At 41.7% G+C, this 27,690-nt stretch overlaps 1 protein-coding gene across 2 annotated transcripts; it reads right to left on the bottom strand.

The window, feature by feature from the left end:
* Positions 1–1,767: 1,767 nt before the first annotated feature.
* On the bottom strand, positions 1,768–27,690 carry FDFT1 (farnesyl-diphosphate farnesyltransferase 1). 2 transcript variants are annotated; one of them, XM_066278993.1, is made up of 8 exons: positions 27,347–27,690; positions 16,405–16,502; positions 15,398–15,581; positions 11,172–11,300; positions 7,778–7,969; positions 4,743–4,919; positions 3,362–3,514; positions 1,768–2,306 (listed from the first exon to the last, which is right to left on the bottom strand). In XM_066278993.1, exons 1-8 carry the CDS (start codon positions 27,443–27,445, stop codon positions 2,085–2,087), a joined length of 1,254 nt encoding a protein of 417 aa, XP_066135090.1. In that variant the 5' UTR covers positions 27,446–27,690; the 3' UTR covers positions 1,768–2,084. The 2 variants fall into 2 exon arrangements, with proteins under 2 accessions (XP_066135090.1, XP_066135080.1); XM_066278983.1 differs by lacking the exon at positions 27,347–27,690 and having other exon boundaries at positions 16,405–16,851.

The following is a 27,690-nucleotide window of genomic DNA, read 5'->3' as shown; positions in this document are numbered from 1 at the left end:
CTGTTGGCAGTTTTAGTAGAGAAACACTTAAAAGGGAAACACCTGCCAAAGAACTGGGCGTGGGCATGAGCTCTCAGACCTTTGCACAAGTCTGTCATAGTAGAATCAGTTTTATAGCTCGGAGGGACTTAAAATCAGCTAAGCCACTCAGAAGCTCAACCAAGTCCCACAGATCATGACTGAGCCAGGAGAGGAGCTTCCAGCGTGCCCACCTCAGATCAAGGCTCTGGCCACTGTGAATTTCAGCACAACTAATCTTAGATTTCAACAACCTACCCTGGAATCACAAACCAAGTTTTGATGCTTTAACCTACCCTGAAAATTACTGTCTCTGGCTCACAGCTGTACAACAAGAACATGGCGGGTCACTAGTCTGTCTGTCCAGGGCTGAGCTTCAAACGAACCAATTAACTGAAGCCTCCGTGGTCTGAAAGCTAAGCAGCGTATCAGATGGGGCAGCTGTCACAGGAGGAAAATAAGCATGTGTGTGTGTATAAACAACGTAAATCCAGGACTGTGGCAAAAGAAAACACTATCATCCACACCAAGCACTTACAGCTTCCAAAAAGCATTAGAAAATGCCCCACAACAGTAATTCTCAGCTTGAAGGGCTTTTGCAAACACCCTAATGAGGAGTGTGTCCTCCCTAGTCCAAGCTGAGATCTGAGAGTCACTGGGCGCGAGTCTGTCAGCTGCGGCTGTGCTGGCAATGGAGGAAGGTGCACCACCGCGCCTGGAGATCCAGGCCGAGTACCACGCGGCCTTCAGGCCAATCACAGCTTTTCCCTTTCTTGAGATGTCAGTGTATAAACTGGTAATTAAAAGAAACTAAGCTGCCTGACCAGGTGGTGGCACAGTGGATAGAGCGTTGGACTGGGATGTGGAGGACCCAGGTTCGAGACCACAGGTCGCCAGCTTGAGCGTGGGCTCATCTGGTTTGAGCAAAAAGCTCACCAGCTTGGACCCAAGGTTGCTGGCTCCAGCAAGCAGTTACTCGGTCTGCTGAAGGCCCGTGGTCAGGGCACATATGAGAAAGCAATCAATGAACTAAGAAGTCGCAACGCGCAATGAAAAACTAATGATTGATGCTTCTCATCTCTCTCCATTCCTTTCTGTCTGTCCCTATCTATCTCTGCCTCTGTAAGAAAATAAAATAAAATAAATTTAAAAAAAAAAAAAAAAAAGAAACTAAGCTGAATTTACAACCCTGAATGCAGCGAAGAGAACTTGCCAAAAGTAGAGCGTCTGGCAGTTAATGCGGCTACAAGCTGGAGGGCGAGGTTCTGCGGGCACTTGCTTGTCTTCCAGCAGGCGTGGCCCTTCTCGGCACAGCTCTGGGCGGCTTCGCAGGGCAGCAGGTGGCCATCTGTTCCTCAGGCACCACTCCATTCCTGAGCCCCTTACCTGCCATGCTTACCTAGGCTTTCAAGTGAACTGCCCTTGACAGATGCAGAGTAATTCATTCTTACAAAAATCTTCTCAAAAACATCAGCCTTAACTGGAGACCAGTCCTCAACAATGGGGCGAGGCAATCTTTCTGAAAGGCAAACTCTCGAAAGAAAATAATACCAGAACACCCAGAGGTTAATTACTAGCCTTCATGTACAGAAGACGGCCTGCATTCTTAGGAAACAAGAAAAACGACCTTAGAGCGATGAACCTTACAGCTACTACATTCAGTCAACAGAAGAAAATAAAATGAGAAAACAGGAAACAGACATAAAGAAAAATCCACTTCACTTTCCTACTTGGATAGGTATTCAAAGGTTGCTTCAAATTAAATATGTTTAATTATAATTCTAGCCAAGATGCACACGATGAGCCTCCAGCAGTCCTTTATGCAACCACATCCCCTGCTGGCAGCACCGAATGCTCTGCCCTCTGCCACCAAGCGCAGGTGGGCACAACCTACAAGTACTCGGTGCTGGGAGTCCGGCCTCCTTTTATTCTTCTAGTTGCATGGCAGCTTCTCCAGGTCCAAGCCCACAGAGTCCTTAAACGGATGAAAGCAGGAAGGAAAAGGGCAGGAGGGGGAGCCAATATGCATCCTTAAAAAAAGGTCAATCCATTTCATGGTGGACAAATCAATGTTCTCCAGTCTGCACATAGTCTTCAGTGACCTGGGACAGGGTGCTTACGTACTGCCAGCTCAGGGCAGCCAAGAGCATGACGAATGACAGGTAAATGGGTGAGTAGTGGCTTCGAGAGATCAGCTGACAGCTGGGGAGATTCTGTGTCCGGATCCTGGAGATGATCTGCCCTGTTTTACTAGAAGATGGGTCTGAGCTGGGGACTCTATTATAGATCTGTTCAAGAAAGGAAAATACAGTTAGTGCTGCTTACTGAGTCCAAGGAACTTTATAAACATATTCTGTGTTGATCACTTACAAGAACCCCAAACAGGCAGGGATTTTATGCCCATTTTACCAATGAGGAAACAGGACATGAAAGTGATAATCCGAAGCACTCCACTAATAAAGTAGGATGTCCACCCAGGCCTGTGTAATCCTGAAGCCCGTCCCACTGAGCAGCAGGGAGGCCTGAGCCATGCCACACCAGCAGCTACAGTCCTCACTGACTCCACCCCCACACTGCGCAGAGCCAGGCACACAGGAGTGCTTGGTAATGTCAGCGCAGTGTTTAGGCTGCAGCAGAATACCATGAAGAAGGGGAAGTATACTGGGTAGACTAGCAGATGCAGTTTAGGACAGACTGAATCTGTGGAGTGGGCCACAGCCTAGGAGAGGAAAGGCAAGGGCAGAGGCAGGGCACTTGGGGGGCACCTGGAGTTCTCCCTGCACCTCTACACCTCCTATCCCCTCAGAAACCTCTGAAATATCTGCTCAACCCTGTCCTCCTCCACATTTGAAAGAGAATTTGTATTAGAAATTTTAGAAATAATTGCAGCTTGATGGCTTTCAATTGTCAAAATTCCCTCCTGTGGTTTCTCAACTGAGGTCCATGAAAGAACTGACTCGTGTCAGGAAATAAGGACTGGGGCCCAGAAAAACCCATCAGACAATGTGTCAGCATACATAAGCCTCGGCTTCACACTGCTCACCTGTAAACAAGCTTGGCTGACCTCTGACGGCACCTCCTAGCTCAACAAGTATGATTCTACCTAGGAGTTGCAGGCTCGCTTCATTGACTCCTCTTACCAGTGCTGTGCAGCTCTGAACAATCAGCCCCCTGAATGCACACTTTGTTCCTAATAAAGGCCACCCACTCCTATCAGTTATGCTGTAACACAGTGAGTTGTTAGGATCATCTAATATCCAAATAAGAAATGTTTAAATAAGTAAACAGTATTTAAATCATAGAAATAGCTACAAATTATGTGAGTAGTTAAATAAAAACCCACCTCCTCCATGTACTGGTATATTATAGCTTTGACAGCTGGCATGTTAGTGGCATCCATCATTAGGGTTACTGCTTGTCCTTTTCGAATCTTCACTACCCCTCTGAACACCTGCTGATTATTGTAACAGGCAGCCAAAGTAGCAATGGCCATTACCTATAGATAATAAGGAGAGAGGAAAAAATATCACTAATATATTTCATGAAACAAAAGAAACGGTGCTGTAAACAATCATCATCATGAAAAGGTAAGAAAACCAATCTTCTGTAAAATAAGAGTTGCCAAAGAGCTAACACATAACTAACCAAGAAAAAATCCCCACGAAGAAAGCATGTCACTTCTACCTTCCCCACACCTCCCTTTTGCAACAACACACAGAATAATTAGGTGGTCTTTGCAGTCTTGCATGATTCTCTAGTTAAGCAACGAGAGTTCTTTTTTATTTGGAAACAACAAACACAAACCAATGCAACATTTTCCATGCAATGAGTTATTAGATCTGAAAATAGTCTCAAGAAGGTATTATTTGGTAAGATTTTAAAATTTTTTCTATTTTTCCTCCAATGAACATAATCATTACACACAAGGGAGGGGAGGAAACAAAAGAAAAGGGAAGATAGTTTCCTATGCTCAAAGGTAAATTATTTCTAGGTAAATGAAAACCTATAGTTACATATAGAGGTCTTAGTTGAAACAACCCAGGGATCCCTGAACTTTTTACACAGGGGGTAAGTTCACTGTCCCTCAGACCGCTGGAGGGCCGGACTATAAAAAAACTTTCACTGACCACCAATGAAAGAGGTGCCCCATCCGAAAGTGCAGCGGGGGCCGGATAAATGGCCTCGGGGGCCGCAGTTTGGGGACCCCTGAAACAACCATTCGAGACTGGCTATCAGAACAAGATCAAGCCAAGTTCCCAAATCAACTAAATCCTATGACTTTCATTACTTACTTGAGTTAAAAACTGGAAATTGGCAAAGGCATTTTAAAGGTATAAGCTCCTAGAATACCAAGGAGCTAGGTCTGTAGGATCAGGTTCTGTTAGCCTGAGTCTAAGCAAAGGACAGCACATTTTCAGTGCTTAATTTTTAAGGATAACAGCTTCACCTATAAATCTCAGCATTCCCTATAAATCTAGGAAAGGAGCAGACTTCACCTCGAGGCTTCGCTGAGTGTGGTGGTGGTGAAGCAGAGGAGAGCTGTTGCAAAACACTGCCTATCCCCCAGCAAAAAAATAATAAACTAGTCATCTTTGTAAAAAACCATATTCCTGAATACAGCATACCAAAAGAAAGACGCAATCTACAGACCCCCAACACCACCAGCACATCACTCCCGTTAGCCTCTATCTCCCATGTACAACAAGTGTAGCCCTATTCCATACCTGAGGAATAGCACAGAAGTTAAACACACTTTGGTTTCTAAGTCTGGAAAGGTATTTGATGACATCTGGAATGTGGTGCAATGCATTGGTTATAAGTTCATTCAGACACTGCACGGCCAAGTCAATATTTTCTGGCTTTGCAAAATCACCCAACTTCTTAACATACTTGCTCCAAACCTAGACAAATAAAAAGATCAAAAGACAAGTTAAGATGTGCATAGAGGAAAAATGAAGCAATATGGAAGGATTTTTGTGAATAACTACAATCCACAGTAAAACTTTAGCTCTGACTCATTTTTAAACCAAGATCAGGTCTGTTTTAAGCTACACACAATGGCTATTTATGACTACAAGTAAAGGCCTAATAACAACCTAGTACAGTGACGTTTGGGAAAGTGTCCCAAATAGTGCAACATGTACTAAGTAATACTTTGATGACCTCAGACTAAAAAGGCCCCCTGTTATCCAGAAGGTATTAGTTTACTCCTGAAAAAGTAACCAAATTACTTTACACAGGGGGTAAGTTACAAAATCAGCCTCAACAGTATAAGGTAAACATTCTCAAGACTGCCAGGCCTCAAACTAATTAATGATTAACACAACATTCCAGATTGTGATGAGAAAACACTGAACAACCATATCTGGGGGAAAATAGCTGGGTCTATAAGTTAAGAACATTAATTACCCTCGTGGATCTTGGTAACCTGAAATTGAAAAATATCCTCAACTTGGAATGTTTGATAATTTTTAATATTTAGAGGATTCTCTGAAGCCAGCAAATAACTTTTATTCTTGGGTAATTCTTAAGCTTCCTGAAGAACAACACTCCCCCAATACAAATGACTACACCTAAAAGGTTTAAGAATTTCTACAAAGTCAGTTACCCCTTGGTATCTGCAGGGGACTGGTTCCAGGACCCTCACTGGATACCAAAATTGGAGGGTGTGTAAGTCCTCTGTATAATACAGTGTAGAATAATGCAAACAGCACTCAAATACATGGATTCCCAACCTCAGATTGAAAACACTGTTGGTTGAATTGTGGAATGAGGGATTTGAAACCCAAGGACACGAAGGATCAACCATGTATTTATTGAAGAAAAATCAGTGTAGAACCAGACCTGTCCAGTCCAAACTGATGTTGTTCAAGGGTCAACTGTAGTTCTTTCTGTGTTTCTACTTCACAAAAGGAGGAGGTGAAATGTATGCAGGACTGCAGAGCTGGTGCTCATCTGAGAGGCAGAGTAGTATGCTGGACAGCCACTGGGCTGACCCAAGCAACTGAGGCTTTGCTTCTGGGCTTACCACAAACTCACTGCAGGTCCTTAGGACCCTTCTCTGAGCCATGGTGTCAAAGGGGTACTCAAGAGCTGTTTCTTAACCCTGGCCGCACATCAGTCACCTGGGAAGCTTGAAAAACTATGATGTCTCGGGTTGGGGTAGTTTTAATGTGAATTTGTCTTATTAAGGGGTAAGACTGTGCCCTGGCTGGTGGTGCAGTGGATCAAGTGTAGTCCCAGAGCTACAAAATTGCTGCTTCAATCCTGAGATCACTGGCTGGATTGCAAGGGTGCCAGTGTGACCGAGTTCCCATTTCGAGCCCAGATCAGGGCACATATGTGAAGCAATCAACGGCACAACTAAGTGGAACAAGTTGGTGCTTCTCTTCCTCTCTCCCCCCTACCCTTACCTCCTACTTTCAAAAAAAAGGGGGGGGGGTAAGACTTTTTTCAGATGTTTAAGGATCATTTGCATCTTTCTTTCTGTGAGCCAACTGTTCTTATCACTTTGCCCATTTTTCTATAGAGCACTTGGTCTTTTCTTTAACTTCATATATATTAGGAATATTAACCCTTTACCTGCAGCATAATTTGCAAATATTTACCCATTTTGAAAGCACTTGGTTTTAGACTGATGGTTGCCAGAGGGAAGAGAGATCAGGGTCTGGTGAAGGGATTAAGAAGTACAAATTGGCAGTCACCAAACAGTCACGGGGATATAAAGTAAAGCACAGGGAATAGAGTCAACAATACTGTAATAACTGTGTGCGGTGGTACCAAGAGGGTACCTGGAATCGCAGGTGACAACTCTGTAAAGATATGATTATCTAACCACTATACTGTACATCCAAAACGAATACAAAGTAGTATCAAATATGAACTGTAATTGAAAAATAAAATTTAATAAATAAAAGCATTTGGTTTTAGGAAACCATTTTATGAAAAGCAAAAGGTAAATGCTGGAACAAAATCAGAAAAGTTGTAAGATTTTCTAGCTTTGCTTCTGAATAAAAATCAATGTCAAAGCCTTTCCTTTCCCTATTTTTTAATTGTCAAAGATCAACTCATCTGTTAAAATGAACATCTGTAGTTTTTGCCTATCTAGCAGCCTTTCCCTCTTCTTGTCCTAGAACATTCCTTGCTTGGCTGAAATCAATTATTTGCATTTGTTGGGCAGATATAATTCAGATCTGGACAAGAGTACTCAGCCCTCTCACTACAGTAATTGTAAAAGATGGGAACAGGAACCAAGCCCTATAAATCAGGCCTTTTTAAGAGTTTTGTTGTTAGTAGGTTATAAGTCAATGGGTTGTAATAGACACCACTTGGAGAATGCCTGTCAAGAAACAGAAAGGGCACAGAGCTTGGTAATATAGTCTGAACCCTTGGATTCAGCCAGTCTACTTACATGAAAGAAACTTAATCTTAACCTACTGCCCTGGTCAGATAGCTAGGTTGGTTAGAGCCTTGTCCCGAAGTGCTGAGGTTGCTGTTACTGGTTTGATCTCCCATCAAAGCACATACAAGAACAGATCTCTGTTTGTTTCTTTCTCTTTCCCTCCCTCCCTCCCTCCTTTCCTTCCTCTCTTGCTAAAATCAATAAATATTTTTTAAAAATAAATCTTAGTCTACTTTTCTCTTATTTGATTAAGGTAGTTTGAGTTGCATTTCTGTCACTAGCAACCAAAATTTAATGGGGTTTGTTTTCAGAAAGTGTTTAAAATTATTTTTCCCCAAGTCCCCTGAATTTTGTTACCTCTTGAGGCCAAAACTCTCTTCCTTCTTGCTGATCTTCCAAGTAATCACGAATGATGTTTGTTTTCTGCAGAAACAGGCCCATAGAGTTTGCACACTCTATGTCTTCACCAACGATGGGGTCTTCTAATTCTGAGGCCGAGAACAGACGAGAAAGGCCAATTCCCACCAGCCCAGCAACATAGTGACAGTACTGTAAAAGATTATTTTTAAAGTACTTAAATAATAAAATTTTTATTGAAAATGCTAGAGATCATTAGCTACAAAGGAACAGGTTCCAAACAGAATGTACAAGATCTCATTTTGATTGAAAAACACAAGTATACACTACGGGCATGTAAGGAGTAAAAAGCCAAGAATAGTGTGCACAAAAGAATTAACAAACGTGATCTCTGGCTGGTGTGATGGCTTTTTTGTTTTTCACTTGTATTTTCTATATTTCTACAATGCACATGGGCTGCATCTAGAATAAAAGGTTATTAAAAAATTAACTACCACAGTAAACTTTTTGATATCCAAACGAGGGAGTGAAGACAATGAGGGAATAAAATATATTCTAATAGAAACTAGAATACTAAGTTTAATCTTGAAGACATTTCAAGATCTTGCAGTAGTTCAAAACCTTCATTATATAGAACAACAAATACTATCAAGATGTTCTTGACACTGTTTTAAGCACTCTGTACAGGATGGGGCAAAAGCAAGATTACAGCTGTAAGTACATGAAACAAGCATTATTAATTATATATATATTATTTTCCATACAAACAACTATAAACTTACTTCTGTCCCACCCTGTATATTCAATCCTCACAAACATCTTGTGTGGTACATACAAATATTAACACCATTTTACAGATACAGAAACTGAGGCAGAAAAGTCTACTAACTTGCCCACTCATCTGGGAAGTTAGGCCAGGGATTCGAAGCCAAGTAGTTTGGTTTAAGAGGCAGGCTTTAACAATGCAAAAACTGCCATTCTCTAAAGAGACCTTAGTCAACTAATAATTGTCAAAGAATTTTTTTTTCCATCAAAGTGGTTTGTCAAAGCTATCCTTCCCTGAAAAAAATATTCAAAAGCAACTTAATACAATGCTTCTATAAAATGAATGTCCATTAGACAATTTAAGAAGTGAAGAGTAGCCCCTGGCCGGTTGGCTCAGTGGTAGAGCATCGGCCTGGCATGCGGGGGACCCGGGTTCGATTCCCGGCCAGGGCACATAGAAGAAACGCCCATTTGCTTCTCCACCCCCCCTCCTTCCTTTCTGTCTCTCTCTTCCCCTCCCGCAGCCAAGGCTCCATTGGAGCAGGGATGGCCCGGGCGCTGGGGATGGCTCCTTGGCCTCTGCCCCAGGCGCTGGAGTGGCTCTGGTAGCGGCCGGGCGATGCCCCGGAAGGGCAGAGCATCGCCCCCTGTTGGGCATGCCGGGTGGATCCCAGTCTGTCTGACTGTCTCTCCCCGTTTCCAGCTTCAGAAAGAAAAAAAAAGAAAAAAGAAAAAAAAAAAGTGAAGAGTAAAGAAGGTACCCTCTAAAAAGCAGTTATGCAAAAACGAAAGAGTCAAGTGTCTCTGGTTCAAAATAATACAAAGCCAGGGACTGACTAGTCAAGGACACAGTGAAATGGTAAAGAGAAAGCACTTGAAATATGTTCTAGGAGAGGAAGACTCTGGGAAGAATAAAAATATGCTGAAACTAGAGAGAAAAAATGAACTGTGGATAAGTACAAGAAATTTTAAAAGAATTACTAGAAATTAAAAATATTAGTACATCCATAATGCTGTCCAAGGAAAAGTAGATTTTATTTTAAGATAAAAGTTCTTTGGATAGAAATACAAGAATGGAAGTATTCGTGTTTTTCCCAAGTTGAAGAAAAAATAAAATCTTTTAAAGTACTCAATTTTATCAGAACTATTCGACTGATAATTCAGTTTCCCAACAGATCTGCAGAGGAGAAAAGAAAGTTACTATGTGGATAACCGGTGCTGGTTCTTGGCCAGAGTTTTAGCTTTAATTTTAAACTCATAAACTGGATATTCTAAGAGCTATCACACACATGCTAACTTAGGGAGCATCAACCAACAGTTCCAAAGATGTCACCATACAGTAGAAAAATTAATGCCAGACCTTGGACTTACACTCACTCAGTAAATATAGTAGCCTTTCTATTGTGATCCTAACCTAAACACTATTAAAGATACAAAGTATGTACACAGTTTAGATGTTTAAAATGGCTTTGCTTCCACTAGGGTGAAGTATATTGTCTCACAAACATCATTCCTATGAAAAATGGGCAAGCTCCCTCCCCCCTATCTTGTACTTTGATATTTAGTTTAGTCCTCATAGTCACTTAGGTCACTTTGTCTAGATAAGCACTCACCCAGTCCCCTAACTCCTATCTTGGTCAAGATCTTTCACAACTGTTGGTCAGGAACAAACTCTGGCCACATAAAAGCCATTCCCACATGTATATTTGTTTATAACCACAATACAAATTGGGGGGGAGGAGAGTGTCAATAAACTTAAAACATATTACACTGTATTATTTCTGTAAGGAAATGATGGGAAAGAGAGAAGAAGTATTAGTTGCTCACCTGTCAGCATTATACACCTATAATCCAAAATCAATACCTGTGGATTTTCATGAACTAAGGAAACAGACACATAATTTAATGGTTTAAAAGTAACTGTGTGAAGATGAAACTGGAAATGACTCAGATACTAAGTTATATGAACATACACACACACTGAGTAATAGATAAGAACAAAATAACAAAACTTTTAAGATTTGAAAACTAATTATTTATATGTTACATGAACTAATTTGGCCATTTACCTAAAATTTCACAGCAAATTAGAGACACTATTATAAGCTTAATGCCTATACCTCTGGGATAAATTATATCAACTTTGGCCTAACTTAATGGTAAACTCTCTTCAGCATGCTTCTTTATTTCAAGTATTAACCCGTTGAGCAGTTAAGTTTTTTTCATGCTCACTGACCCCCGGGAGTGAGTTTTTTCCAAAAAATGAAATTAGTTCCAGTTATAGTTTTATTAACTTAAAATCATGTTTGATAACCAATTTATGGAAACAAGAACATTTGCCTTTTTTTTTTTTTTAACATTGCCTTACACATTTTTAAAATAAAAATTTTTGTTACGATCGTACTCTGGATGGTCAGGAGGCACGAGGACGTACATGAACGTTCATATTACTCAAAGGGTTAAACTATAAACCTTCACTAAGTGTTTATGATGAGACATTCAAGCTAAGCAGATGGGTTTTAAAACCAGATACCCTTGAACTGGGAGATGTTATCCTCATTCTGAACTTCACAATGAGGACCACCAGCTCTGTCATATGCACCACACACTGCTTCACAGGCACACTAACCTTGTCCCACTCCTGTTCAGACGTCACCTGCTTATCCAAAAACTCCGCCATCCCAAATCCCATTTTCCGGCAAATGTCGACAATCACTGTTTGGTATTTTACAGCCAGATTTCTAAACTCGAGGGAGATCTGAAATGGAGATATGAAAATAAAAAAATATAGCTAATGTATTTACACTGGGAACCAACCTGGTACTCTAAGCAAGAGCAGAACTTACTATTTTTTTTTTTTAGCAGAATTTATTAAGAGTATTTATGGGCCTAATGATTCACCTGTAAGCCCAACATCTATTTTTTTTTTTTTTTTGACAGAGACAGAGAGCCAGAGAGGGACAGACAGGAAGGGAGAGAGATGAGAAGCATCAATTCTTCGTTGCAGCTTAGTTGTTCATCGATTGCTTTCTCATATGTGCCTCGATGGGGGGGGCTACAGCAGAGCAAGTGACCCCTTGCTCAAGCCAGTGACCTTGGGGTTTTGAACATGGGTCATCAGCGTCCCAGTCCAATGCTCTATACACTGAGCCACCACCTGGTCAGGCTAAGCCTAGAATCTATTATGCTAGTTTTCTACATATTGAATAATAAACCCAGCAAATTTTATAAATATTAAAACAGAAGGGTCTAAAAATCCTAGTTTCTAGACTCAAAAGATACAAAGTCTCACTATACACTCATCTTCCTAACATATAATAAATGCAATGCTTCAACATAAAACTGGGCATAAATGGAAAAATTTTAGGAAGAATGCCTCATTTCAGACAAACCTCATAATAGTGAAGGTTCATTCTTGCTAACTATCTAGGACTTCCTATATAAGCATTGTCCAAACACCAGAGATAGACAGCCAGAAACCACGATAAACTCATGCTCCTGCAGAATTTATATTCTAGCAATCAGCAACCATTATCATCAGTTCCCAATTTACATCATAAAGCTATATTGTCTCCCCCATTATAAGGCCACACCCTTTTTTTTCTTTTTTGACAGAGACAGAGAGAGAAAGAAGGGCAGATAGGGACAGACAGGAAGGGAGAGAGATGAGAAGCATCAATTCTTCATTGCAGCTCTTTAGTTGTCCAGTGATTGCTTTCTCATATGTGCCTTGGGAGGGGGGGACACTACAGCAAAGAGAGTGACCCCTTACTCAAGCCAGCGACCTTGGGGTCATGTCTATGATCCCACTCTCAAGTCAGCGACCCCTCGCTCAAGCTGGTGAGCCTATGCTCAAGCTGGCAACCTCAGGGTTTTGAACCTGGGTCCTGTCCTCCGCATCCTAGGCCAACGCTCTATCCACTGTGCCACCACCTGGTCAGGCAAGGCCACACTTTTTAACAACTCAATTTAGTTCATTCTGAGGTACTCTACCCAACATTTTTTTCCATAACCCAAGCTCTTATGTAGAAAGTAAACTGGTGTTTTTAAAATTCATTGCTTATGCACAAATATCTTAAGTTCAAAAAAGTGTTTATAGGTTATCAAAATACAATATAAAAACACCATGAAATTTCTTAAATAAAATTCTATTAATATAAAATATATTATTAGACCCAACACATAATACTAAAAACAGTAAGTAGACTTTCATATGCATCAGCATTATAAGAAATACCTGGTTGTGTTTACAGAAAGGTTAGAAAAACTTCCTCAGGAAACTCCTAAATTTAAGGACCTGAAGGAAAACCAGCTGGTTACAGGGCACCTAAGGGATTCAGAGGCCTTAGACCAGGGGTCGGGAACCTATGGCTCGCAAGCCAGATGTGGCTCTTTGGATGGCTGCATCTGGCTTGCAGACAAATCTTTAATAAAAAAAATAATAACATTAAAAATATAAAACATTCTCATGTATTCCAATCCATTCATTTCCTACCGCTCATGTTCATGGTTGCAGTTGGCTGGAGCCAATCACAGCTGTTCTCCCGGACACCAAATTTTTATTAGATAATGCGTAAGGTACACGGGTCGTTGTATGGCTCTCACAGAATTGCATTTTAAAATATGTGGCTTTTATGGCTCTCTCAGCCAAAAAGTTTCCCGACTCCTGCCTTAGACACTTTAGGATTATTCTATTAACATCAAATGTTAAACTCCCCAAATCCGTAAAATCAATCCAATCTCTCCAGAACAGCTTTTCCAAGCAAAGCCAAGAGGTAACTCCTGTTGTGGACTGAAACAAATGAGCAAGTCTACCAAAGGTTATTTGGATCCCTGAATCGCCATAGGACCTGTTCTTTCAACAGATCTTTGGCTAGGTCAGTTCTATTTATAAGAGAGGAAAAGGCAGTGAGGTGGGGGAGGAGAAGCAGCTTAAACTCTTAAAAACAAACACTCCAAAATAAACATTTCACTGCTGAATTTTAACTACCCCCCCCCAACTCTTTGGTACTTGTTACATAATAACAGTGGTGGGCTAGAGTAGGTTTGTAATTGTTCTTATGGAAAATACAGTAATAAACAACACTAGAATAAATTCTGTATTTTGGGTACTCACAACTGTAAACCTACTTTTATCCTGTATATAAATTGTAAGTTCAAAAAATAAAAAGTATCTAGGAAAGAGTGGTACTGAGGAGCTGTGTTTGCCCAGTAACCTGAGGGAGGGAGAGAGAGCATTGCTGACTTGTCCAAACTCAGTGCCCAATTCACATATGCTCTAATAACAAGTTCTGCCCAATGAAGTGAGCCAGGAGGACCTATTTTTTAGCCCCCCAGGTGATTCTTTTCCTCAGCTACCATAGATGTCCAGGTCCTTGGAGGTGATTTCAAGTGCATGAAGGAAGGACATCAGAGTGAGTCCACTAATACAGTGAAGAAAGGAGTGAGCTCTAATTCCCCACCTACTTATTTTTCAGATGCTTTTCCTTTCTTCTTTTGTATTATATTATATTTACTAACTCTACCGAATTATCCTCAGAGTTTTTTTTTTGGTTTGTATGGTATTGAATTTTTGGCTTTGACACTGAAGGCATCAATCAGTTCAATAGTCTGAAACAGTCCTTGCTCTAAAGGAGTCTTTCTCAAACATCCTTCTGTAATAGATGGATTCCTTCCCTCGCCACTCAGGAATATAGGTTTGTTTAAATAGCAAGAGCCACATAACGACTATTCTTCCCTAAAAATTCTGGCAACTATGTACATACAAAAGGGCTTTGTTTGGCTATTAGCAAACATGAGACTTTTCCAAATCAAAACTTTATAAGATATGACAGAATCACTTATTGGTGTGATAAGACATACAAATTCCAGAAAAATAGGACCCAGTCACATGTATCACATACACTTGTGGGATTTTCTAAAGCTCAAGATTTTAATTATAACCCACTTTACTCCAACAGAATGGACTAAACACCGATTATTTCCAGAACACTTGGGATGTACCAGGCACTATTCTAAAATACTTTATACATAAGAACTTATTCAATCCTCATAGCTCTAATTTTACAAATGAGAAAACTGAAACACCAAGAAGTTAAGGAACTCATCCAGCACCATACAGATATAAGCTCCAGAGGATCACCCTGCTCTCAGTCTTCACCCCAGCTGCTACCCATCGTCAGCAGCATGTTCATGCTATCAGGTTTACCCAAGAAGCCAGCAGTGCTACATACCCAGGCTGCATTATGGACAATAGTCTTGTGAGCCAGCTTGAGATTCCATCTTTTACGACACCAGAACTTAAGAGCATCTTTCCACAGGAGTAAATATGGAACTTCTAAACACTATTCTAGCAATAATAGTAGCTAACACCATTCTCAGAGCTTTACCGATATTAACTCTTTTAATCTTCACAATCCTATGAGGTACGTACTATTATTATCTCTCTGTTATAGATAAAAAAAACAAGTGAGGCATAGACAAGCTAGGTAACTAAGCACCAGTTAATAAGTGGGAGAGATTTCAACCCAGGCAGCCTGGCTTAACATTCATATCATATTATGCTGCCCTCAGACTGCTTATTTAAATGTTCTCTACAGGTATACAGACTAACTGACATTATATCAGTAATTAAAAACACAACTATATGCCCTGGCTGGGTGGCTAAGTAGCCCGTCATCCTGGGCTACTGAGGTCGTGGGTTCAATCCCGGGAATGTATGAGAAGCAATCAATGACTACACAACTAAGTGGAATAATGAGTTGATACTTCTCTCTCTCTCTCAAATCAATGGAAAAATTAAAAACAAACAAAAACCCCACAACTATATGAAGAAGGGATTTTTAATTCCGCTACCGTTGGGAAGTCCTCCAGCACTTGTCGATCCTTCTCCTTGCTCTCCATGAACCTCCAGTCAGGTTCATAAAGGTAAGAGTGAAAGTTGTGTAACAGTGGGACCTTTTTTTCTATACTGATGGTCATATCATCTTCCAGAGTGTCCAGAGCTCGGAGAACCAGATAAAATATGCACACTGCATGGCTGTAAAAAAGGAATAACAATATATTGGAACAAATATATTAATATTTATTAATACCAAAATATTTATTCCAAAATAACATCTATACCAGGCCATTTTCTAAACCCTTCTACACCCCTAACTCTGTAGAACTATGAAAGAATATCCAAAGCCTTTTATACTTGAGATATCTTAGTTTTCCTTTCTTAGATGGCAGCAATGGATTTCTGTAGTTTATTTATAAAAAACAAATAAATAAATCTATCAGCTGGATGTCACTACTACTCCCAGAATGAGTTATGATTAACTAATGTAGAACAACAGTACAAAGGCCAACCGACCAAATGTTTAGATTGAACCAATATAGTGCAGATTAAAAAAATAAAGTGAAAAGACACAACTTCTCAGAGTAAGTACTATCATACATGAAGGCAATTGGTCTAAATTCATGTATGTATGTAATCAGCACAGAGGCAACTTAAGAAGAATTAAGCCAGTATACTAGAAATATAAAAGAGCACAAGTGAAGCCAACAAAAATGCATGACCTGCTCAGAGACAGGTTCAGCTGCCAGGACTAAAAAAGGTAAACACCCTCCCTTCCTTGAAAGAGCTGGGCCTGCAGGGACATCATTAGATGGCAAGATGCCCGGCAGGGTAGTCTAAAGTAAACACATGGGCGTTTCAACAGGGAATGTTTCCTTTACTCAAGTGGTGCACGTTCTGTAAGCCATCGAGCACAGAGAAGGAAATACTAGGGGGCTATGTCAAAAAGTTGCATGGAATGACTCAAAGCCCGCTGGAAAGCTTTCCTCCCCCGTCAAAAGGAGCTGCCTCCACCACGCACCGCATTTCTTCATCCAGCGCCTGGATAACAGCTGCGAAACTGCGACTGGTCTCATGCAGATACTTGTAGCAAGTTTTCAAGCTGCTGCTGAGTGAGTCCTGCGGGCAGAGAAGACACACGGAGGTAGCAGAGGTCGAGGAGCAGGAGTGGGACTGGGGCAGGCGGCAGGCAGCCGTCGGGCTCCGTAGCCGAGCGCAGACGCCCTCTCCTCGTAGCCAGTCCTTGGAGGGCCAGGTGGCGGGAGGAAAGGGGCAGCAGCGCGGGGGACTGCCCGCGCCCCGGGGCGTCGCGGCGGGGCTCAGCACCAAAGTCCGCTTGAAGAGGGACATGGCCTTGGTGCCGCAGGCCGCTGCGGCCATGAGAACCGTGTGGCCAGCGCTGAGTTTCTCCTCCATAGACCCAAACAGAGTTGGGAGGCCCACCGAGGGGGCGGAGCAGGCTCTCCCTTCACCCCAATAGGCTTGAGCTGGCCGCGCAGGGAGCGGGCGACCCGCCCACCCCACACGTGAGGCCCTCAGAGCAGGGAAGCTGGCTCGGTCCCACGGTAGGTCCCGCCCCTCGCAACCTCTGGCTTGCAACTCATGCACTAGCAAACGCAGCCTTCTCACTATTCCCTTTTTCCTCAGAACCTACAGGTTGTTATCGGAACACAGTCCACTTTTAAGAAGCTTGCCTTTTCCCCTTGGGACAGCATCTCTTTTGGTCAAACTTGAGTCGGGCTCCCTTGATTCACTTTTGTATCTATCTTTGCATCGCCCAGTTGAAGCAAAAAACCTGCAACTGGTTTGGCCAGACTCCCCAAACCCGGGTAATCTGATCAGCATATCTGACTGGGCTCTTACCCGGCCATCCCATCGCCCCCGCCTGCCGCCAGCAAGAACCCAGTTAGGTCGTTGTGCCTGAAAACCCTTGCCCCAATATTTCCTTAGAAATTTTCCCTCCACCAACTCCTCCACTCTGCCTGCCCTGAACTATAAATCCCCACTTTTCCTTGTATTGGGTATTGAGGCCAGTTCTATACTAGAGGTCCCTTTCCCCCCACTGCAATATCTTTTCTGAATAAAATCTGTTTTTATTGCTTTAACTACTTACTGTTCAGCTGTTATAGCTTTCTCTTTAACACCTGGTAAACCTCCACTATTCTCTGGAAAATTAGCTATTCCTTTTAAGATTTCTAATGGTCTTTTTCCTTTCAAATCAGTGAGCTATTAGGAGCAACTTCCTGAATTTTATTCTTCCCTAAGGAAAATAAGAATTGTTTTTCCAGGAACCCCCCCGCACATATTTTGATATGAAAGCATATCAGAAAGAACTGCTGTATGTGTGTGTGTATTACAGAGATGTTATATTTTAGAGCAGTTTTATGTTTACAGGAAAACTGACTCAAAAGTAGAGTTCCATACACACTCTTACAGGTCCCCAATCTCTTCCACTATCTTTTACTTTATTTTTTAGCGAGAAAAAGAGATAGAGACAGACAGAGAGAGAGAGAGAGAGACTGGAAGGGAGAGAGATGAGAAATATCAACTCCTAGTTGCAGCACTTCAGTTGTTCATTGCTTGCTTCTCATATGTGCCTTGACCCCCCACACGGTGGGGGGGCTCCAGGTGGGCCAGTGACCCCTTGCTCAAGCCAGTGACCTTGGGCTCAAGCCAGTGATTTTGGGCTTCAAGCCAATGATCATAGGGTCACGTCTAGGATCCCACGCTCAAGCCAGCGACCCTGGGGTCTCAAACCTGAGTCCCCAGCATGCAACACACCTTCTCCAACCTCAAAAGGGGACTGAGGTCAATAAATCACATCTCTATCTCCTTCCCCCACCATTTGTTTCCATATCTCACCTTGTAACAATACATTTCCTGAAATTACCAAGATAAAGGAAGATATACCTATTAAACACACCATGGAAAACACTAGTCACTAAAAATTTCCACTGCTTGATTCGTTGAAGTTGAGGAAAACAAAAAAATTAAAGCTCCTGCCACCTGTCCCTAGAGCCTCCCGATGTTTACCACTGCTGAAAAGTGCGCTCCCAAGAATTCTCTAGGGAGAGCAAACAAGGATGAAGGGCATTTAGAGGAGGCGTGAGCAGTGGCTAGAAGCACAAGACTGAAGTCCCAGGACTGGGGCTCCAGTCTCAGCTGAAAGACAGTTCCACAAGTAAACAGCTATGGATCCTCCCCACCGTCCTCCTTTAAGACTTGAGCTAACAACACAGGTTTGTTCCCTCCAAAGATGGAAAAGACCCATAAATTTGAGAACGGAATTTATATAACAAGATTAATAACTACCATTTATTGGGAAGCTACTACATGGCAAGCACAATACAGACATTACTAAGTCCTCGCTTAATCTGTTTACCTTTTTAATTCTGAGGGGAAAAACCCTTTAAGGAAAATGGTGTAGACCTACAATCCATCTGAAATCTTCATGGTCAGGTGTGTAGCAGAATTGAGAAATTTTCGTGTTTTAGAAAACAGGCAATAAAATGCACGTACAGCCCCAGACACTCTGGAGTAGCATCCCATAATTGATCTTCACTTTTCTTCAAGCAAAACATTTAAATATTTACACTAAACGGGGTCACTTCAATTCAGAACCCGTTTTTTGCTACAAAATGACCTTGAGCCAGAGTTATAAGGAAACAGTTTTCAGACCATTTTGGAGTTGGAAAATGTGGTTAAAGAATAGTGAACCTGGTATCTAGTTTACAGATGAACAAATTATTGCTCGGAGGTTAAATTACCAAAAGTTACTCAGCTACTTCAGTCAGGCTTTAGACTTAATAGACTTAAGATATTAGTCTAAATCAGTGGTGTTCAACTGCTAGAGCACAGACAGGTGCCAGTCCTTGAAAGAGTTAACCACCCTGATGTTGTATGAAGATTTAAGCTTGATAGAAGCCAGAACTGCGTGTTTACAAACACCTGCTTTTTTTCCATTATGTGCCCCCAGAGAGATGTTACAACTTGCAGGTGGCAGTATGCTCCTAGACTGATACACTCTTAAAAATTCAGTATAAAACAAGTTTGACTAAATCCTAAATTCCTACAGCCAAATCTTTCTGTGATAGAAATAATCAGCAATATCTGCTAAGTGTAAAATTTCCCCCCAGCTTCTTTGCTACTTAAAAACTAAGATGTAAAGAAAAATGGTTCTTCCTGTTTCCTTTCATTCGAGGTACGCTTAACTATTTTTTTAATGGCTCACAGGGGTTAAAAAGGGCTCAGAAAAACTGCAACTATCAAAATAATAATGTTGTCCAGCATTCAAGACACTGTGAACAGTTTTTCTCTTACCCCTTTATCATGGCCACCCATTCCCCATTTCTTTTTATAGAGAGGAAAATGAGAAAGAGAAGTCCAGACTCTTAAATCTCAACCCTACAAATTGTGTCCCCTGCCTTCAGACACTCAGATCCCTTGCCATGTTAATTTTCTTTGTAGTACTTATCTCTACCTGAAATATTGTATAATTGCTTTTAAAAAAACAAAACAAAAACCCTCTTCCACTAGAACGTAAGGTTCATAAAAGAAAGGTCTCATGTATCTTGTTCACTGCTGTTATCTCCAGCACATAGAACATTATCTGGCATGCAATTGGTGAAGAAGGGAGGGAGGGAAGGAGCTGATACAGTAGAATTGGGAAGGGAAGAAAGCAATTAGGAATTGTAGAGTGCCAGTTAGGGCTGGGACAGGTGAAAGGGCTGACATCTGATCAGCTGTCTGGGACCAGTCAAAGCCGATGTTCTATCCCACCCAGGTGGCCTCTAAACTATTGTAGAAACATGGAAGTCTTCAGACAAACCTGAGTTAGCATCCTGGAACCACCACTTAGGAGCTGTGTGACCCCACAGAAGTTAATTACTAATCTATATAATAGCAGTAATGATAGAACCATCATCTCTTTAGGGTTGTTGTCATGATTGACTAGGTGTGGTAAGTTATAAAATAACCACAGAATTTTGTGGCTCTTTTGATTAGGAGATGGGATCTTTCTTCATCTGGGCTCTTATTGCGACTTTTTCAACCAACAGGTAGCAAATGCGACTCAAGCAGAGGCTTGAAAAGTGCATGCACACTGAGCTTGGCGCTCTTCCAGTTGCCATGTGAAGAGTCCTGGGGCTACAGCCTGCTGGATCATGACTCACATATGGCCCAGTCTCTCCTTGACTCTTAAGGCTACCGTCTGCTAACCACTGAATTGTCCAGCCACAAGCCGAATGGTTTTAGCTGAGCAATCCCAGTAGAAATCAACCAAGCTGGCCCAGGCCAGAAGAACTCCCCAGCTGTCCTAGAGAACTGTGAACTCAATTACTGTTATTTTAAGTTACTATTATTTTATACATAACACCACATTGACTACCCTGAACATTTTTAAGTGTGCAGTTTAGTGCTGTTAAATATTCACATTGTCGTGCAACTAATCTCCAGAACTGAGTCACCCAGTTTTGGGGCTACTTACTCAATGAAAGCTAACTGATATACTAAAGCAGTGGTTCTCAAAGTGTGTACCAGGGTGCACTGGTGTGCTCTAGAAGATTTCCAGGTGTGCCCTATGGTATTCCAGAGAAATATGTGCCTGTTGGGGACCAAAAAACCAACAGGGTTTTGGAGTTTAGATTTTTGGGGGACAGAGGTGTGGGGAATTGGCTATAAGCTGACAGCCTGCCCAACCCCCCACCTAACTTTCCTGATTAGGTTGCAAAAGGCTGTTAAGCTGTGGTGCTGGATTGTTTACAATACCCCCCACCTAACTTGCCTGATTAGGTTGCAAAAGGCTGTTAAACTGTGGTGCTGGATTGTTTACACTACCCCCCATGTTCTCCAGAAAGACTGGAGGCAAGTTTCTTCTATCCTTTGTTTGGTGTAAAGTTAAGATGATATGTATGGTGGGGGTTTTCTGCACTCAACACAAGAGTAAAAAGAGAGGAATTCTTCAATGTATTGACGAGGAAATGAGTTTGCCTTTCAAATATATGCCCGAACATCAAAGAAATCGCTAGGACACATCAGGCTCATGTTTCTCATAAACACAAGAATGAAAAGCTTAACACATTTGCACCAAGATCTGCTGAATTTACTAAATCTTACAAGAATGTATCTATCTATCTATCTATCTATCTATATATATATAGAGAGAGAGATAACTGTTTTGTCATTTTATTTTTAACCCCTCTTTTTTACAAATTCTAAAAAGCATAACTCAAAAAATGTAACATAAAAATGTTTTTTAATGTCAGAATAAATTTAATTTTGTCATATTTATTTCATTTAATTACCATAAAAGTATGCTTGGACTTCATATTTTTTAATATTTGACTTAATTATTATAACATATTTCTCAGAAATTTGTATATAGTGCGCCATACAGTGCGCCTACAATTATTTGTAGAATTTTAAATGTGCCCCAACTTCAAAAAGTTTGAGAGCCACTACACTAAGGTAACAGACTTAAAAAAGCTTAGAACAGTGCATGACTAACACAGAACTCAATAAATGCTATTAATATTATTATTCATTTGCTTACTCTGACTCACAATATAATCTCCTAATCCCACTCACCTGCCAGATGAGTGTTTCAAAAATACTACTTTCATCATGATATAGTTCTGCTTTTAACCATTATCTCTTTTATTGTATTCCCACTCTTACTTTCTCAACTTAATACTTCTAGTTTACATTCTTCAATTCCAGCCAGGTTTGTTTCCTTATTCCACTCACCTCATGCTCAATCCTACCTACATACTTGGTTCATGCTGACTTTTTCCACTGACAAGCCTCCCTACTAATCTAAATCTAATACCTCTTCAAGGCCCTATCCCTCACAAAGCACTTTTCTTGTGTTTTCTGAAAACTTTTCACTCTAAAACATTTCTACTTCACTAAAATTTCCCAAAGTCAAAATGTCCTTAAGATGACTTGGGGCCCTAGCCGGTTGGCTCAGCGGTAGAGCGTCGGCCTGGCGTGCGGGAGACCCGGGTTTGATTCCCGGCCAGGGCACATAGGAGAAGCGCCCATTTGCTTCTCCACCCCCACCCCCACCCCTTTCTCTCTGTCTCTCTCTTCCTCTCCCGCAGCCAAGGCTCCATTGGAGCAAAGATGGCCCGGGCGCTGGGGATGGCTCCTTGGCCTCTGCCCCAGGCGCTAGAGTGGCTCTGGTCACGGCAGAGCATCGCCCCTGGTGGGCATGCCGGGTGGATTCTGGTCGGGCGCATGCAGGAGTCTGTCTGACTGTCTCTCCCCTTTTCCAGCTTCAGAACAACAACAACAAAAAGATGACTTGGCACTTCCATGGTTATCTTATTTTTGTATTAATACATCTGCTCTCCATTAGACTGTGATCAGTGTTTAGGGCAGGCATTTGCCACTTTGTGTCCATCACACAAAAGTGTGTTCAATTTTTAGCTGAATTTGGACAATCCTCTGCTTAACGTGTCTCTGTGATCCATCACCTTAATGGTAAGCAGCATGGTGGGGATAAGAAGAGAGTGAGCAGTCGCAGAGCTCCAGGGAAAAGCTACCTGGTCTCATCTCTCCAGGCAGAGGAGAACAAGAAGCTCCATATCCACGCATGCTGCAAATGGCTTCTCCAGTCTACCTGAATCATTACCAGCTAGAAGCAGTGGTCACTGGGACTTGGACGTGAGCTGCAAAGTATAGAATGGTGACAACAATTCCAGTGCCATGCGGACTTTTCCTGGATGTGGACTTTTCCTGGACTCCTGCTCCTTGTGACAGAGCCTACAGACTGAACTGTGGTTGGGTTGCATTTTTCAGGGATTTGACATGGTGATGGGGCCAACTTGGACTTGGTGAACATGTTAAGGACACTACTCTTTTATGGATTCTTGCTGTATTGGCCAAGAGTTTGCTTAAAGGCTTTTAATCACTGTAAAAAAAAAATAAATAAATAAAAGGCTAGATAAAGAAGATGGGGCACATATACACCATGGTATACTAGTCATCTAGAAGAAATGATGACATCGGATCACTTACAGCAGATTGGTGGAATCTTGATAACATTATGCGGAGTGAAATAAGCGAATCAGAAAAAAACAAGAACTGCAGGATTCGATACATTGGTGGGGCATAAAAGTGAGACTAAGAGACATGGACAGGAGTGCGGTGGTTACAGGGGGTGGGGGGAGGGAAGGAGGGAGGGGGAGGGGGAGGGGTACAAAGAGAGCTGGATAAAGGGTGATGGAGGGCGATCTCTCTTTGGGTGATGGGTATGCAACAGAACTGAATGACAAAATAACCTGGAAATGTTTTCTTTGAATATATGTACCCTGATTTATTGATGTCACCCCATTGAAATAAAAATTTATTTATAAAAAAAAAAAGAAGAGAGTGAGCTCTCAGTCAGACTGCCAGGGTCAAATACAGATTCTACCACACGATAGCTGTTAGACTTCAGGCAATTAGTTAACCACTTTGTGCCTGTTTCTTCATCTATAAAACAGGAAAAAGTACAGTAGCTTCCATATAAGGTTACTGGGAAGTTTAAATAATAAATGTAGAATGCTTTTTAAATAGTGCTTGGCACACAGCAATAGCTCAATAAACATTAGCTATTATTATGACACCCTTTATCTAAAAGGTAAAGATCTGGGTTTAAAACCTTTCAGCAGGTCTTCCACCCAGATGGGAGAATAAGCCTGACCAGGTGGCACAGTGGATAAAGTGTCAGCCTGGGACCCTGAGGACCCAAGTTCAAAACCCCAAGGTCGCTAGCTTGAGCACAGAGTTGCTGGCTTGAGGGTGGAATCATAGACATGACCCCATGGTCCTTGGCCTAAAGCCCAAGGCCTCTGGCTTGAGCCCTAAATCTCTACCTTGAGCAAGGGGTCAATGGCTCAGCTGGAGCTCCCCAACCCCGCCCTGGCCAAGGCAGTATGAGAAAGCAATCAATGAACAACTAAGGAGCCACAAACTATAATAAGTTGATGCTTCTCATCTCTCTCCCTTCCTGTCTCTCTTTCTCTCTAGCTATAAATTTTAAAAAACACACAAAAAAAATGGGAGAATAGGTCCTGAACTTGTACAATTAGGGATCTGACGGACCACAATTCTAAGTCCACAGCATGATGCGACTGCCTAAAAAGTCGATGAACAGTGATGTGCGGGGAGGGTGTGACAGGGAAAAGAACTTTTGTTGTATCTGAACATTTTATTTCTTAACAATACAAAACATGAAATAAATACAGCAATAACTTAATATATAGCTAATCCTGGAAATAGACACAAAATGGTTTGTTATAGTATTTTTAGTACTTTTCTATTTGTTTGCAATATTTTATAATTAAAATACATTTTTTAAAGTAAAAGCAATTTTATGTTAATTAGAAATACAACATCTAAGCTAAGGCTGCGTACTTTTATGTGACATTTCTTGCCAAGCACTATGACTTTCCCCACTGATGACATTGGAGCTACCTAAAGGTATAGAAAAAAACAAGAAACATAAGGTTCAGATGTGTAAAGAAAGATAAGCCACAGACCTGCCTAAGACCTTTTTCTCTTTTTGAGCATGGAAAACAAATTTTTTAAGTTATTCTGGACATAAATAAAATTTAACTTAAAAATAATACAATATCAATAAGAAAGGAATTTAAAGTCTAAAATAACCAAATCATACCTAAAGTACTATTCAATTTTGAACCACAGACTTTAGAGAGAGAGGGACCAAGTTGTTACATGACCTAGAAGAAGCAACAGATATTAAGTAGAAGAGCACAGAACATTTGTATATCAGTATTCTTAGAGAGAACAGGATAGGTCTCTTAAAACACTTCAAGTACTGTATTTCAAAACAAGGATTAGACTCTCTGGCTCCAGAGAGAGAACAAAGAGTGGATGTTCAGCTCACTTTAAGGTCACACTGCCTAAAAACCAGAACTATGTGGAGTGGAGTGGGCACTCTCCAGAGGTAGTGAATTACCTGTCACAGCAGGTATTCAGACTATACAACCTGGATTGTAAAGCAGCGACTATTATCTGTTTTATGTAACAGATCCCTGGAAGAATCTTATAATAGTGGATACCATTCTCCTCCCCCGCAAACACACAAATTTAAAATAACATAAATATTTGCAAATAACTTCAGGAAAGCTCCAAGTAAGAACTCCTAATCAAACATCTATTGAGCAAGGCACAACAGCTATGTATGTATGTATGCAAGTATGTATGTATGTATATAAGTATGTGTGTGTGTGTATTCACTCACTCATTCACTCACTCACTCACTCATTCATTCAGAGAGAGGAAAGGAGAGAGAGACAGGAACATCAAGCTGCTCCTGTATGTGCCCTGACTGGGGAATCCAGCTAGCAATCTCTGCTCTCTGGGAGGATTGCTCCAACCAACCTATCTGGCCAGCGCTGTTTGTTTGTTTTTTAGAGAGCAATTTAAAGCTGTATTTCTTTTAGGCATTCCTCAAAAGATTAATTCCTCTATCCCAGCCAAATGTGGAATTTTCACTTCTGTGAATTTCCTCATGGCATTTACTATATTATCTGCCACATTTACTTATGTTTATCTTGTTTGAAAAGCTAGATGATTCTTGAGGACAGGGCTACCTTTTGTTCATTAATTCAGTAAGGTACATCAAACAAGATTCCTATATTTCAAACAGCAAATCCAGAATCTTAAATCTGAAAGGGATTTGGGGAACTAATAACCACAATACCAGTCTATGGGACTGATATGCAGTACAATAGTGCTAGAGAAAATGCTTAAAGAAGGTTCACAGGTTACATGAAAAGGCATTTTGTGATGGCGTCTTCCTAAGTTTTCTATAATCAATTTTATAACGTTTTACTGACTAGACAAGATGGTGAGTTTTTTGAGTGTTTTGTCTATACATGCCAGCCTGCCATGCTGCACCCCTGTAAAGCCTGGCACAGAACAGGTGGTTCATAAATGACTGTTGAATGGTCAACAGAGGTGGCACTCACTGAAGCTAGACCTTGAAAAGTGAGACAGACTCTAAGTCGAGAAAAGGGAAAAACATTTTTTTTTCTGATGGAAAATTTAAGTGTTCCAAGGACACTAAACAAAGAACAGTATTTCACTGCGATGTTTCCATTAGAGAAAATAATTTAATGGAACCCTTTTGATGGAACCCTCTAACGCTGCTGAAGGTGTCTATTCGTTTGATAATTGCTTTAGAATAATTTTCTTGTTGCAATAAATACCTTTGTAAGCATTAATTTAACAAAGCGTACGAGAATGAGGCAGATGAAATATAAAAAAAAACCCTGGTCTGGCCTTCAAGAAGCCATAATGTAGTTAATTAACAGACATACAAATAACTAGTAAGAACTTGGGGTTGTAAATAAGCGTTTTAAAAAACCTGAGGAAGATAGGACTGTTCAGACTGCAGGGAAGTGCGGAGAGCTTCTGCAGGGGATGGCGTAACAGAAAACTGGAAGGATGAGTCAGGTTACATTCCAGAAAAGGGACCCAGAGTCAATATTTACATTGTTAATTGGGTGCAAATATTCTTCTCCAAGGTTGTCTCCCGCTTTAACTACCCGTATTAATCTGTTCTGTAAACCAAGGACTGGAAAATAGATCAACATCATTTTGAAGAATGAAACGTCAAGCAAAATGACCTGGAAGCCTACGTCTTAACCGAGTAGAAACATTTTAAGCAGCAAGATAACTTGAGGAAGGGTAGGGGCGAGAGGAGGCCTGAGCAAGAGCCCAAGCCCAGCGGGGCGCGACGCTGGGTTAAGTAAGGAGAGCGGGCCTGGCTGGACAAGTGGGACCACCTCACCGGGCGGGGTCTGCTCCCGAACTGACGGAGGGCGCCTGTGGCGTTAGGCACCCACTCGCCGCGCTGCGGCCCGATTTTGGACCCCACGGGCCAAGCCTGAAGAGCTGGCGCCGCGCGCAGCGTCTCAGCCCCGGCAGGGATGCAGGGATGTTCAACCCACCTGGTCCATCTTGGGTATCACCTTATGCCGACCTCCCATCCGGAAGCGCAGCAGGTTGTAAAACTCCTCGGGGTGCCCCAAGCACTTCACGAACTCCATGCTGACTGCAAGACGTCAAGCCTAGGTGTTCAAACTCCAGTGCTTAAGGACTTAAGGGTTGGCAGCGCGGCTGGATGGCAGGGCGGGAACGGAGGCCGACCAAGCGCGGCGACGCCACGCCCACTCCCCCGCCCATCTAACGGGCGTTCGGCTCTCGAGCCGCTTCCGGTGGGCCAGTGGTGGACTGACAAACGCTGAATGGCCAGAGCGATTCGCACCAGGAAGACACCAGCCAATCGACGACA

Source organism: Saccopteryx bilineata, chromosome 1 (genome assembly GCF_036850765.1).
Source record: "Saccopteryx bilineata isolate mSacBil1 chromosome 1, mSacBil1_pri_phased_curated, whole genome shotgun sequence".
NCBI lineage: Eukaryota > Metazoa > Chordata > Mammalia > Chiroptera > Emballonuridae > Saccopteryx > Saccopteryx bilineata.
This window is presented reverse-complemented; position numbering and strand designations above follow the sequence as displayed.